Source organism: Megascapheus bottae, chromosome 5 (genome assembly GCF_031878675.1).
Source record: "Megascapheus bottae isolate mThoBot1 chromosome 5, mThoBot2.hap1, whole genome shotgun sequence".
Classification (NCBI taxonomy): domain Eukaryota; kingdom Metazoa; phylum Chordata; class Mammalia; order Rodentia; family Geomyidae; genus Megascapheus; species Megascapheus bottae.
Genome location: NC_143513.1, coordinates 45,427,747 through 45,441,536, shown reverse-complemented (window position 1 = coordinate 45,441,536; position 13,790 = coordinate 45,427,747). Strand labels below are relative to the sequence as shown.

The window sequence follows — 13,790 nt, the reverse complement described above, 5'->3', positions numbered from 1 at the left end:
ATACATTAGATTCTTAACTACATTCTCCCTCTGTTTTTCTTTTTCATTTATCTGTTCCATTCCCTTTTACCCCATCTGACCCTTTTTAGTGCCACCTTTCTGGTGTTCTATTTTGCTGAACTTTGATTTTTGTCTTTCTAAGGCATTACACTATTTGAATTCTCTCTCGAATCTACTGCATTTCAGTTCATACATTTGAATACATTTGCATACCACCTACAAGTTTATAAACTAAGTCGAGTTTTCTCACATAAGGAAAAACATGCATTCTTTGTCTTTCTTGACGTGACTTGCTTAATATAACTTTTAAAGCTATAATACATAGCATACTTGTGTGTAAGCTGTTGCATCTCTCAATATGCTGTTGATAGAGAAACTTGATTTTGACTTAGTTTCCTTAAAAAGAACATACTTTTAAGAACAAACTTCAATAAAATGCATGAAAGATCCATTACACTTTCAAGGCTTGAATTACATGGGTTCTTATTACTTATTTTATTTTCATTTAGGGCTTCTTAGTTTATTTTTAAAATGAAATACTTCTAACTCAGAACTTTGGTTTACTTTACTTTTAACATCTGCTAAATAATCTCCTGACAAAGAAGCATTGTTAGAGAAGAAAATTACCCTATGTGGATCAGAGTGATTTTTCCTTCATCAAATGTGAAAGACATGGTTTTTACCATGTTCAAATTCTGAGAAGTCCCAGAATAGTAAGCATAACTCACTATCTACATGGCAGCTCTCTTGTTTCATGCTCTTGGTTCTGTTGACCTGGATCCTAACAGTGTCTTCTGGGTCTTTCTCTGACACAATCATTTCCAATTAAATTCTTAATGAGTTCTTTAGAGAGAGATGGAAGCAAATATTTTCCAATTAATTTGGTTATACAATATCCTCTTTCTAGAGATTTTACCTGAAGTGAAATTTGGGATATTTTTAGCACCCCAGTCATTTGAACTTAATCATTTCTGTGTCTTTTTAAATCAATAATCAATCATAATCCTTTAATTCACTATGCACTTTAGTCTGGTACTAGTGCTAGCAATATGAAATAGTGGATTATGTGAACATTATTTATCATTTTAAAGACAGTTGTGTTCCTTTTTTTCATTAATTTTTATCTTCCTAAAATGCTTTGGATATCTTTATTCTCTGCAAAGAAAATAATATGAAGTGATTCTGGATCATTCTGAATAGTAACAATCAGCTTGATACCCCAAAATGACAATAGACTCGACTATGCTTTAAATTTCTAGCTGCTCTTACATCAAAGAGAATGAATATGTAAAGTTAAATTTTTTACATCCTAACAAAGCCAGCAGATTAAATAGTTGCTTAATCCCTTAACAATCAAATATGTGTAAAATTAAGATGGCTCTGGATGTTAATGTTGAGAAAAGAAAACTATTTCATCCTTGGTTGAAGTACTATGGAAACACCAGTATCCAATATCTTCCTCTTTCAAAAAACCTTTTGAAATTAGAAATCACATTAATAGCAATAGCTTTATCTTGGATGAACAGCTCTGTCATTAGTATTAGCTGAGTAAATGGGAAAAGGGAAGGAGGGAAAACAAGAAGATTGAGAGGGGGTTGGGGAAGGGAAATAGAGACAAAAACATGAGAAGGGGTATCAATGTATGGTAAGTAATACACCTACTATCTGGCAAATGTAACTGTAATCCCTCTATACATTAACCCCACAATAAAATTTTTTTTTAAAAAAAGGGAAATGTGTTTTACCTTGGCATATCTGGGGTTTATTGCCATTTTCAGGTATATACAGCTGGCAATTTCTAACTTGTTAATAACCTGTTTGCTGTATTTTGTTGGTTTGTTTTTGCCAGTCCTGGGGCTTGAACTCAGGGCCTGGCACTATCCTTGAGCTTTCATCAGGGTAGCACTCTATCACTTGAGCCAAAGCACCACTTCTGGCTTTTTCTGTATATGTGGTACCAAAGAGTCAAACCCAGGGCTTTGTGCACGCTAGGCAAGCATTCTAACACTAGGCCACACTCCCTGCCCTGTTTGCTGTTTTAAAAGGGGATAATTTGATACATATAACTATCAAGATATCTTTTCACTCTCTCCTGCTATAGTAATTCATGATCTCCTGGATGGCTTGGCATGAAAATGTTATATGTATACAGGCTAAGAGCCCCTCGTCTCTTATTTACCACTGACCATTCATTCTCTTTGAATATGATTGGGATGGCATCCTTTCATCCTTTTTCATCCATAATGAGCAACAAAATAAGGCCATGCCCACTGCCACTCCAGAGCTGCTAACATATCTTCCACCCACTCTCTCCACAGTGTCTTGCCTGCTTGGAGATAGCATTAGCTGCTGGAATAGTCAACAATTTATAGGGCTGTGTAAGCTTTTCATTTTCTACCTGTGCTTTGCTATTCATTTAAGAAAGAATATAGTTACAGCTCTGTATACTGTGTTGTAAAGGACTTTTCTTTATTCATTAACCCACATAGGTTGTACTTTAGAACAGATCCTGTAACAAAAGACAAATTAACAGGAGAATAGCATGTTTGTTCATGTTAATAAGCTTAATAAGAATATTCCATATATATATATATATATATATATATATATATATATATATGACTTACCCAAGGAGCCAGCAGTGCTCAAATAAATGGTTTTGATTTTCAACCTGCATAGCAACTTCAACAAGGAGGAGTAGAGTTTTAGTGTGACAAGATGAAAGGGACCTGGAGTCTGTAGGGACAGCAGTTTATGGTGAGAATTAATTAGTTAGTAAAGGTTGTTAATTCCTGCTACCATCTCCAAGCTTATTAAGTGCCTAAGTTTGTCTTCATTGGTTAATATTATCCTCCATGGTAGAAAGGGAACGTTGCATACTTTTAGCTTTTATAAATCTGGGTCTTACTTCTCGACACGTAGAGGGAGAACAGAGAGATTTTCCACATCTGCTTCTTCTCAATTACCTTTTAGCTCAGCAATCCCTTATGCCAAATAGGTATATTTTGGGGTGCTAGTCTTATACAACAGATTGTTGGAACACCTTGAGGAAAGCATTTGAGAAAATGAGGGCAGATATAAGCAAAAAGAAGTCATTGAGATCAACTTTCATTTGTATTTGCTTGTCTCCTAGCTAGATGCTATAGGGTCCCATTCTCTTTCTTCTCTCCTTTTATTCTCCATCTTAATTGCTCCTGCTGTTCCCCCTACACACACCCCTACCTACTTAGAGTAGAATAGGTATTCATTTTTATCCTCAAGATACGAGGCTATGTGGAGGTTTTGCTTCATTTTTCTGATAATCAGTGTCAATGATCTTCCCAGTTCTATTGTTTTTCTAGTTAGTTTATGGAAACATTACCATCTCAATATTTTCTCTCGTTATTGCTAATTTTTCAACGACTTAACTGTGGAAATGATTTTAAAACCTTTTAGATAATTTTTTATAGATCACTTAACTTCCTAATCTTTGACAGTGTGTGATTCAGCCCAACGTATTATCCATTCATGTATTTGGGATAAAGTACATGTTGGATAAGTGTCATATGCATTAAATCCCTAGATGGCTTAGCTTCTGATGTGAGATGGCTTGCAGAGTAATAAACATGAATTCATTCAAGGAAATACAAAAATCGCTATAGAAATATAAAATAAACATATCTTTGAAATATAAAGCCATACATCATATATAATACCAAAATCTTTGACGTTGGCCCTTAGTGTCTTGTAAAGCTCTTTAAAGTGAACAGATTGTAGTAGAAACATCCTATTGGGAGAACCACTTGATGTTATTACTCAGAAGACTGCAAAGACTCCTAGAGCTGCCTGGAGGCTGCTTAGACCCCATATAGGACTTATTTGCAACGGAAGTCTGCTTACTTGAGAAGTGAAAGACGGAAGCATCCTGCTGACAAACAGAAAAGCTACCATTAGACTCTTCTAATCTTACTGTATTACCCCATGGTATTTACATCTCCATTATGAACATTTATGTCAAATCTTATGGTTGCAACACACTCTACTAGAGGCCTTCATAGATTGATTGAGCAGGGGATCACAGACACAAACTATATAAGCATAGCTGCTCTATGGCCTTAAATATTTTTTCTTTGATTTCATGTATTTTATAATTAACTATTTTTATATCTTAATGAAAATTCCACAGTAAAAGCCTATGATTCACTGACTTAATCAGACTTGCTTTTCCATCCATTTTTTATGTACTCTGTTCTTTTAAAGGAAGGATTGAATTGTAAAGAGCCAAAGACTGTTGAGTTGCATTCTAGAAGTTAGTATCTTGACTTCGTTCTTGATTAACCATATAACTTTGGTCAACTTCCTGAATATTTGTAGCCCCAGATTTCTCATGTGTGTAATGTATATAATAATAATTTTTACCTAATAGAGTAGCTATGACTGTCAAATAAGAAAGCCTATGAGAAACTCTATGATTTAGAGTCTAATACAGCCTTTATTCCCCCCTTCCAGTGGCCATTCTAGGAATACTTACTTACATTTTTATTTCATTAACATGGTTTCTAATCCTTATTGGAAGAAGGTAGGTTATAAGTAATAAATGCTTATGATTTGTTACTCTTTTTTGTGTGTATCTGTACCTGTCCTGGGTCTTGAACTTAGAACCTATGTACTATTCCTGAGTTTCTTTTCCTCAAGGCTAGCATTCTACTATTTGAGCTACAATACCACTTCCAGCTTTTTCTGTGTAGTTTCTTGGAGATAAGAGTCTCATGGAATTTCCTCCAAGGTTGGCTTTGAACCATGATCCTCAGATCTCATCCTCTTGAATAGTTAGGATTACAGGTGTTACCTACCAGCATCTGGCTGTTTATTTCTAATAAAAGAGTAGGCTTCAAGATATGAAAACATTTTGTGTGTGGTGGGGGTAACTGTGTTCAGTTGTTTCTTTTACTTTTTTGGTTGTTTTTTTGTTTTTTGGTTGGTTGTGGAATTTGAACTTTGGGCCTTGGTGCTGTCCCTGAGCTCTTCAGCTCAAGGTTAACCCTCTACCACTTGAGCCCCAGTGCCACTTCCAGTTTTCTGGTGGTTAAATTGTAGATAAGAGTCTCATGGACTTGCCTGCTCAGGCTGCCTTTGATCTGAGGCTTTGCACCCTCGGATCTTTGCCTCCTGAGTAGCTAGGATTGGAGGCATGAGCCACCACTGCCCTGCAGTTATTTCTTTTTCTTTCATTCTTTTTTTCTTTGCTTTATCCCTGTTGTCACTGTTGTTTATTTTGGTACCTTTTGTCTTGTATATAAATTTATCTTATTTGGGGAAGGGAAGTGGAATCACTGAAATGAAGAGACAAAGGACAAAGGATGGACCAATGCCACAATGATATTCACAAGACACTAAGTTGGAATGAACTTTATTACAGGTGCGGGGAGGGGGGGAAGCAGGAGACAATGAGGGTAACAATGTTCAACAAGAACTGTACTCATTTCCTGGCCAGGAGTTTGGCCTAGTGGTGATGTTTGCCTAGCATGCATGAAGATCAGAGTTCAATTCCTCAGTACTACATACATAGGAAAAGCCAGAAATGGTGCTGTGGCTCAAGTGGTAGAACACTAGACCTTGGGTTCAATCCCCGCCAAAAAAAATAATAATTGAAGAACTGTCTTCATTTCCTTACTTAAGTAACTATAACCTCTTACCTCACCTTTACAATAAAAAAGTATTGGCTTAGACGACACTCTGAAAACTTTACAAGAAGGAATAGGAGATACACTAGACCTCCTTGGCACAGGTCGAAACTTTCTTAATAAGGACCAAGAATCATAACAAATCAGAGAAAGGCTGGATAAGTGGGACTGCATTAAATTGCAGAGCTTTTGTATGGCAAAGGACATAGTAAACTAATTAGGAAGCCTACAGAGTGGGAGAAGATCTTCACCAACCATACAATGGACAAAGGCCTCATATCTAAAATATATCAACAGCTCAAAAAATTGAATCACTACAAAACTAATCTCCAAAGTAACAACCATCCCATTAAAAGATGGGCCAAAGACTTAAAGAGAATCTTCTCTGAAGAAGAAACAAAAATGGCCTATACACACATGAAGAAATGCTCAACACTCTGGTCATAAAAGAAATGCAAATCAAAACAACTCTAAGATTCCACTTCACTCCAGTTAGAATGGCCAGGATCAAGAAAACTAATAACAACAGATGCTGGAGGGGATGTGGCCAGGAGGGATCACTACTACACTGTTGGTGGGAGTGCAAACTCGTTCAACCACTATGGAAAGCAGTATGGCAGTTCCTCAAAAGACTAAACATAGAGCTCCCCTATGACCCAGCAATTCCACTACTTGGCATTTACCCAATCATCCAGAAATAAGGACATACTAAATCCACCAGCACAACAATGTTCATTGCAGCACTATTTACCATAGCAAAGATATGTAACCAACCTAGATGTCCCTCAGTTGATGAGTGGATCAACAAGATGTGGTATTTATATACAATGGAATTCTATGCTGCTGTCAGAAAGAATGACATTGCCCCATTTGTTAGGAAATGGAAAGACTTAGAAAAGATCATATTAAGTGAAGTAAGCCAGACTCAAAGGAACTTAGGCTCAATGGTTTCCCTCATTTGTCATAACCAGTAGAAACTTTGGGCTCTCCTAGCAGAAATTTGCAACAGAGCAAAACCTTGATACAAAAGGCCATATAGTATGACAGTAAATGAAAGGATCTCTAGGATATAGAAACATAAGCCATATAATGAATGATTGTTGTCCTTAAGGTACTATGTTCCCTGTCATCTCTTTTGCTGTCCCTTGGTTATCTCATCTTGTTACAATATCTCACTTTGTTACCTGATATATCAGATATATTTGTATTTGGTTATTTGAAATTGGATAGGGAACGGGGGAAAACAAGATGAGGGGTGGGGGTGGGGGGAAGGGAAATGGGGACCAAGACATGTGAAAGGGTATCAATGTATGGGAATTAATGCACCATCTATCTGGCAAATATCATATAACCCTTCTATAAATTACAATAAAAAATATATGAAAAAAAAGTATTGGCTTAGAAGGTCATAGCTCTCACACAGAATTTAATTTAGTTGGACACTAAATTTTTCCCTGTATTGAAATTTTCTTTGTAATTGTATATAAGGAAGTCAAATAATAATTTCCATCTGCTGGATCCTATTTGCTTACTCTGAAAAGATCATAGATTTTGCTGTCAATATATGTAATATAATATAATAAGGATATAAAATGTGCATAAGGATAGGGTTAAGTGGAATGATTCAGGATTCAGAACTAACTAGGTAAATCTGATATCTAGTGGTAAGGCATCATAGATTGAGATTTCTCTTTGGAATATTTTGAACAATTTTCTTCCATAAATTAAAGGATATTATGGAGAGGGGAGAGAATATCTGGAGGGGATTAAAATGCTTTCTAGTTGTTTGATGTTATTGTTTTTTCCCCTTACTATATTGTATTACTTTACTACTATCAAGGAATACCAAGTCATTGACTAGAAGTTTTAGCTTGTTATGATAGTATACTCTAGTTGCTCACAATATAATAAGAAGCAAACATTAACCTTCACTTTCTAAGATTAGGGAAACTGTAAGTGATGTAATGGAGGTATGAAACATCTTGTGATGGTACCTCTAAAGTTACAGAATCAGACTTACAAGTGGACAAGTAGAAGCAAACAATATATAGTGTCAGAAATATGCTTACATATGACCATAAACCTTGTTCAGAGAATTTTAGAAGGTATGCTAGAATGAAATATGAAAAACTTGTTTAGTTCTTCTAGCCCTGAAATCATACCCTCTGGTATTTTCCTAATGTGAGTATGAATGGATAATTATAACTCAGATTATGAAGTGCATTCCTATAGACCTTTTTATATTCTAAACTCATTTGCTGATTAAATAGTTGCTACATCACTAAAGATAGAGAGAAACTGATTGGATTTGTATAACATCAGTGTGTCACCAAATGAGTAAAAAATGCTTTTAATTGGCCATGGAGATTTATCTTTAAAAGAAGTCTTGTTTTTAATCAGTTGCACTGGCTTATTTCTCCATGGTACCCATAGTCTTCTATTTTTATTTTTCCCCTTAAGGCATGCTTAATCTAAAGGACATGTCACTGGCTCAGTACATATTGATATTCTGAGACAGGATATGATATAGTATAGACCTTGCATAATTGGGATTCTGTCTAGACTAGTGAAAATAGTGACAGAGCAAAGAACGATCTGTTTCTGAACTAGGATACTTTAGAAAGCATTTTTACCAGCATATTAATGAAACCTGCAGATACAGAATCATATTTTATAACAATATTAAAGTTGAAGTTTTAATGTCTAAAATGTCTCGCTGGCATTTGTAGTTTCATTTCATAGGCATTTACTGTTTTAGACTGACATGTCATTAGATAATGTAGAATTTACTCAAATGATTCAAGATGGATAAAGAGGAGCCTCATACAGAAGCACTCCTCAAAAAATAGACAGCAGGGCATGATGTCCTCTGACAAGAGTGTAAAATGCTCACATTGCTTTTGTTTGTAGCTAAAATTCAGTTAGTGACTCTCTTAAGTGACTGGTGACTAAGAAGCAAAACAGATACTGGCTTTAACCCTGAATCGTTTTGAGTAAGTAACATTGAGTTGTTAAATCTTTTTGGACTTTTGCCCTCTTTTAGTAGAATAATTTATTTTCCAAGTCATACTTTCATTGAAAAAAGTACCAGAGAACAGGTTCAGCTAAGAATTGCTTTGAAGCCTGCTAAATCTACATTTCTCTGAGCCCAGAAGAGGTGTGGAGAAAGTGACCTTGAATCCTTGCAGCTAGGCCTAAGTCTTGTGGATGAGCGACTCTTCCCATATTCTCCAGTATTATGGAACTATTTGCTTAATATTTGTATAAAGTAGAAAATAATATGCCAAGAACATTTAAATGAAGAATGAGGGTTTTTCAGATACTTCCTGGGATAAAAATCATTATACACTAACTCTGAGATCTTTGAAAAAAATAATTTTTATTTTTCTACTAAATGGATATTACAATTTTATCTGCTTTTAAAAAATATCACAGTAATAGGAGTTAATCCATCCATGAAGTCCTTAGTAAAGAGCCTGTGAAATGGTGAATTATCAAAAAATTCCTAATATCAGGACTATTTTACAGTATAATATCTTCATGCCAGTATGCATTTTTATTGATATTATTGTGTCTTTTTCGAAATAATAGTAAATTTTATTTCACTCTAAAAGAGCTTACGCTCTTTAAAAAAAATTATAGCAAATGACAATTTGCTATAATGACAAGAAGCTAATTTAATTCTGTACTCTTGACTGTATGTTGTCATTCCCAGGCTCCATTTCTGAACACTGTTGTAGAAGAATTTTTGTCTTAGTCAAGGATCCTTTCAGGTAGATCACTAGCCTTGAGGAAAAAGCCTAGGGTCAGTGCTCAGGCTCTGAGTTCAAGCCCCAGGACTGGCAAAAAAAATAAAATTATTTGGGGCTGGGAGTTTGGGCTAGTGGTAGAGTGCTTGCCTAGCATGCACAGAGACCCAGGTTTGATTCCTCAGTACCACGTACATAGAAAAAAGCCCTAAGTGGTGCTGAGGCTCAGGTGGTAGAGCTCTAGCCTTTAGAAAGTCCAAGGACAGTGCTCAGGCCCTGAGCTCAATCCCAGGACTGGCAAAAAAAAAAACAAAATACTTTCAGTAATTTATGTTGTCTCCTTATCTTCCATCTGTTATGTGGCAGGAAATGGTCCCATAGACATCTGTATTGGTTGCCCTTTCTCATATGAGAGGTCAGGAATAGGCATAATATAAAAAAAAGAGAGAGATGATGTTTATGTAGCAATTGAATCTATTAAGTGTATCCATCTAGACTTAGATCATAAAAATGAATAAAACTATTCCAAAAACTCTTGTAAATTTAATCCATATGCTTCCTTGGAGATGTGTTTATGGTTCTTATTTTACCTCTTGAATGACAGAGCCTTTATTTAAGGCAAGGATCTAGTGATGAATATAACATAGAGACTTGGGAGGTTCAGAGCCTTTTGTTAATGTTTTTCATACCATTTTCCTGCTTATTCCCTTGATAGAAACTACAGTGACAATCCCCATACCACGAGATAATTTCCTATTCATTGGACATTGGTTCTGTGTTCTCTGCCAGAGGCAGCCAGGTATTTGATTCTGCCCTAGGCACCAATGATACTAAAATTCAGTGAGAGTCTGCAGCTTGTGGTTGTGGGTAGATTCATTTTTCTTGGGTTTCTAATCCATTTTAGATTTTTGAATATAAACAAATAATATCAAACATTACCTCATATTTGAGTGGTATCACAGTATTTGTGACCTCTAAATTGTGGCTGGTTAGCATCATGTATATGGACATTTTGAGATCTGTTCATTTGTAGACAGAAGCTTCGACATTTATTTCTTGGAACTAATATTTATGTTTTGGATAATAGACATAGATAACTGTGAACTATAAAGACATTTGGTATTTTTAATTAAAGGAGATGGTACAAATCATGGAAATCTTTAGGTGCAAACACATGAAGCATCAAGCTGTATGTTCTCATTTTATGTGTGTTTCTGCTTTTGGGACTAAAGAGCAATGGCATTACATGACATGGAAACCTAACCTGCTCCTTGAAGACTTAATTTTTTTTTGCAATATGCAGTTGCTGCTTTATCAGTCTTATCAGAAGTGAAGCCAATCTTTCATAACCTCTTAATTCACAGAAGCAAGCTTGATGTTAGATAGAGGACCTAATAAATGCTTAGCTCAACGCTTAGAACAATGAGAGCAGAAATCAATATTAAATATTTTCAGTTGCTTTAATATTAACTTTGTCGAATGTTAAACTGTTTCTTTCTTTTACAGTGAGAGATTTTTCTTGAGACTGAATAGAAATGGGCTTCCCAAAGCCCCGGATAAACCAGAACGCCACTGCTCTCTCTTTCTGGTAAGGGAGTCTTTTTTTTACTTATGAAGTGTATTCTTCAAAATGTGCTTGTTCGTATTGTGAAAGAGCATAAGGTATTTGCTTGAAATTTGTAAATAAATGGATCAATAACCATAATTCCAGATGATTCTTATCATGGATACCTTTACTTTCTTTAGTATATCATTTACCCTGCTTCATACAAGTACATCCATTAGAGTATTGTTAATCTTTATTATACCATTTCCAAACTAAGCCAGTTAGTGGTAAGGCTTAGCATGCTACTTAGTGTCTAGCATCTGCTTCACAGATGTTCAGAACATGGGGGAATGATTTTCCTATTTTCCTTTTAAATATTAAAGTCCTAAAGTTGATGACTCTGAAATTTTAGACCCCAGACTCAAGCTCCATGGGTTCAACATGTCAGATCTAGCCACCTGTCCATCATGCCATATAAAGAGAGTAGTGGAAATAGGCAGGAAAGGAGGTTTACCTGCTTCAACCCATGTTCCAGAGAACAGATATGAGCCTTAGGCTTCAGCAGTTTGATCATAGGATGAAAAGTATATAGTCTTGAACAGGCCCAGTCTGGATGTGGGACTGGTTTTCACGAGTGCAGTTTCTTCTGTCCATCTTCGTAAAAATGTTATCAGTCCTGCCCTTCGTGCATTCCAATGTAGCGCAAAGTGAATGACTCAAGAGCAAAGATGGATAAAAAAGTGGGGCAGGAATGCCAAGCTATTCTGCCTTTTAACTTCTAGGTCCAGCTTAAAAGTCAGTAAAAATAGTGCGAGTACCTGTTAAATGACCTTAGTGATATTTTCAAAACAAGATTTGAATCATGGGCTTCCTTACAAATGTCTTTCTTTATCTTTGTTTTTTTTCTTTTTGTGAAAGTAAAGCACTGTTCTCTTTAAGCTACTGTGCAGATTATGAATTTTAAAATAATCAAACTTTGCTTTTTGCTAGGATTTGGGCAGCAGCGAGCTAAGGAAAGACATCTACATCACAGTGCACATTATCCGAATCGGTAGGTACAGCTCTGTGAAAAGTAGCTGAAAGGACTTTTTTACTATGTGGAGCCAGATATGGAAAGAAGCACAGAAGTTGAGAATTGTTCTCAAGCCTCACATACTATCATGCTAACCTCACATACTATCTGCTTCTCCAGTTTAAACAGATTTAGTCTCTCTCAATGTCAGTTACGTTCTGTATTTTATTTTGATTTGGGGAGGACTTCCTAAAAATATTTGATTCAGACGTTGGTATTTGTCTTTAAATTTCAGTAACATAAGATAAATTCTGGGAAGCTAAATTTCTTGCAAGTTTATCTTCTCCAAATTGAAGAATGCTGCAAAGTGTTATTAAAGAAGATTCACAGAAATTACAAGATACTGCATACTATATATGATTTTTGTGTGTGTGTGTGTGTGAGTCATGGGGCTTGAACTCAGCATAGGTGCTGTCTCTGAGCTCTTCAGCACAAGGCTACTGCCTTACCCTTCAGGCAAGCCCCACTTCAGTTTTCTAGAGGCTAATTGGAGATAAGAGTCTCAGGTCCTTTTGTGCCCAGGCTCGCTTTGAACCTTGATCCTCAAATCTCAGCCTCCTGACTAGCCATGATTACAGGCTTGAGCCACTGTGCCTAGCTCTAGGTGATTTTTTAAGCTTACATAACAGCATCAGCTTGTTAAAGGATTTGATAAATGTTACTTCTCCAACTTTGTTGACCTCGGAGTTCCTAAAATTTGATCTGAGCACAAAAATATTCATATGATGCATCATTTATTTATACGTTTCAGAAAACATTTAAGTGTTTTACAATAATCAGAATATATTGCCTCACTTTCTTCTACATAAAATGTTTGTGAAAACAGACCTTTTGTATCATAGCAACTAGGTAAAATAAGAAATGGTGTAGCCTAAGCAGTTTTGTATTAAGGCTAGTCAGCTGATTGGGAATTTGGTTTCTACTTCCTTACTAACTCTACAGGAAGCCTTCTGGAGAGTAGTAAGGGCCCCCATGCAATTCTATACATTTATCTATATCTTTCAGTCTTTTTTTTTTTTTTTGCCAGTCCTGGGCCTTGAACTCAGGGTCTGGACACTGTCCTTGGGCTTTCTCAAGGCTAGAGCTCTACTACTGGAACCACAGTACCACTTCCAGATTTTCTGTGTATGTGGTACCAAGGAATTGAACCCCATTCTTTGTGCAAGCTAGGCAAGCACTCTACCACTAGGCTAAACTCCCGGCCCTCAGTCATTTATTTTGAACATACAGCAAGGGAGACGATAAAACATTGTCATTCCAGCATAGATTTTTATTTCTTTTCATTAAAAATGTATTGTGAAATCTGTTTTCATTTGTTTTTTTATATTTGGAAGATAGTAGAAATATTTTTTATATATTTATTATTGTAATTAATAGAAGGGTTACATGATATTTGCCAGATAGATGGCGCATTAATTCCCATACATTGATACTCTTTCACATGTCTTGGTCCCCATTTCCCTTCCCCCCACCCCCACCCCTCATCTTGTTTTCCCCCATTCCCTATCCAATTTCAAATAACCAAATACAAATATATCTGATATATCAGGTAACAAAGTGAGATATTGTAACAAGATGAGATAACCAAGGGACAGCAAAAGAGATGACAGGGAACATAGTACCTTAAGGACAACAATCATTCATTATATGGCTTATGTTTCTATATCCTAGAGATCCTTTCATTTAGCGTCATACTATATGGCCTTTTGTATCAAGGTTTTGCTCTGTTGCAAATCTCTGCTAGGAGAGCCAAGGTTTCT

General features: G+C 35.9%; 1 protein-coding gene across 1 annotated transcript in view; it reads left to right on the top strand.

Moving 5' to 3' along the window:
* Positions 1-13,790, top strand: part of Dock4 (dedicator of cytokinesis 4) — a 440,321-nt gene that overhangs the window by 241,187 nt on the left and 185,344 nt on the right. The window contains exons 9-10 of the mRNA XM_090333045.1: positions 10,919-11,000; positions 11,949-12,009. Of these exons, the coding sequence (XP_090189171.1) occupies positions 10,919-11,000; positions 11,949-12,009 (143 nt within the window). The remainder of the gene's footprint in view (positions 1-10,918; positions 11,001-11,948; positions 12,010-13,790) is intronic.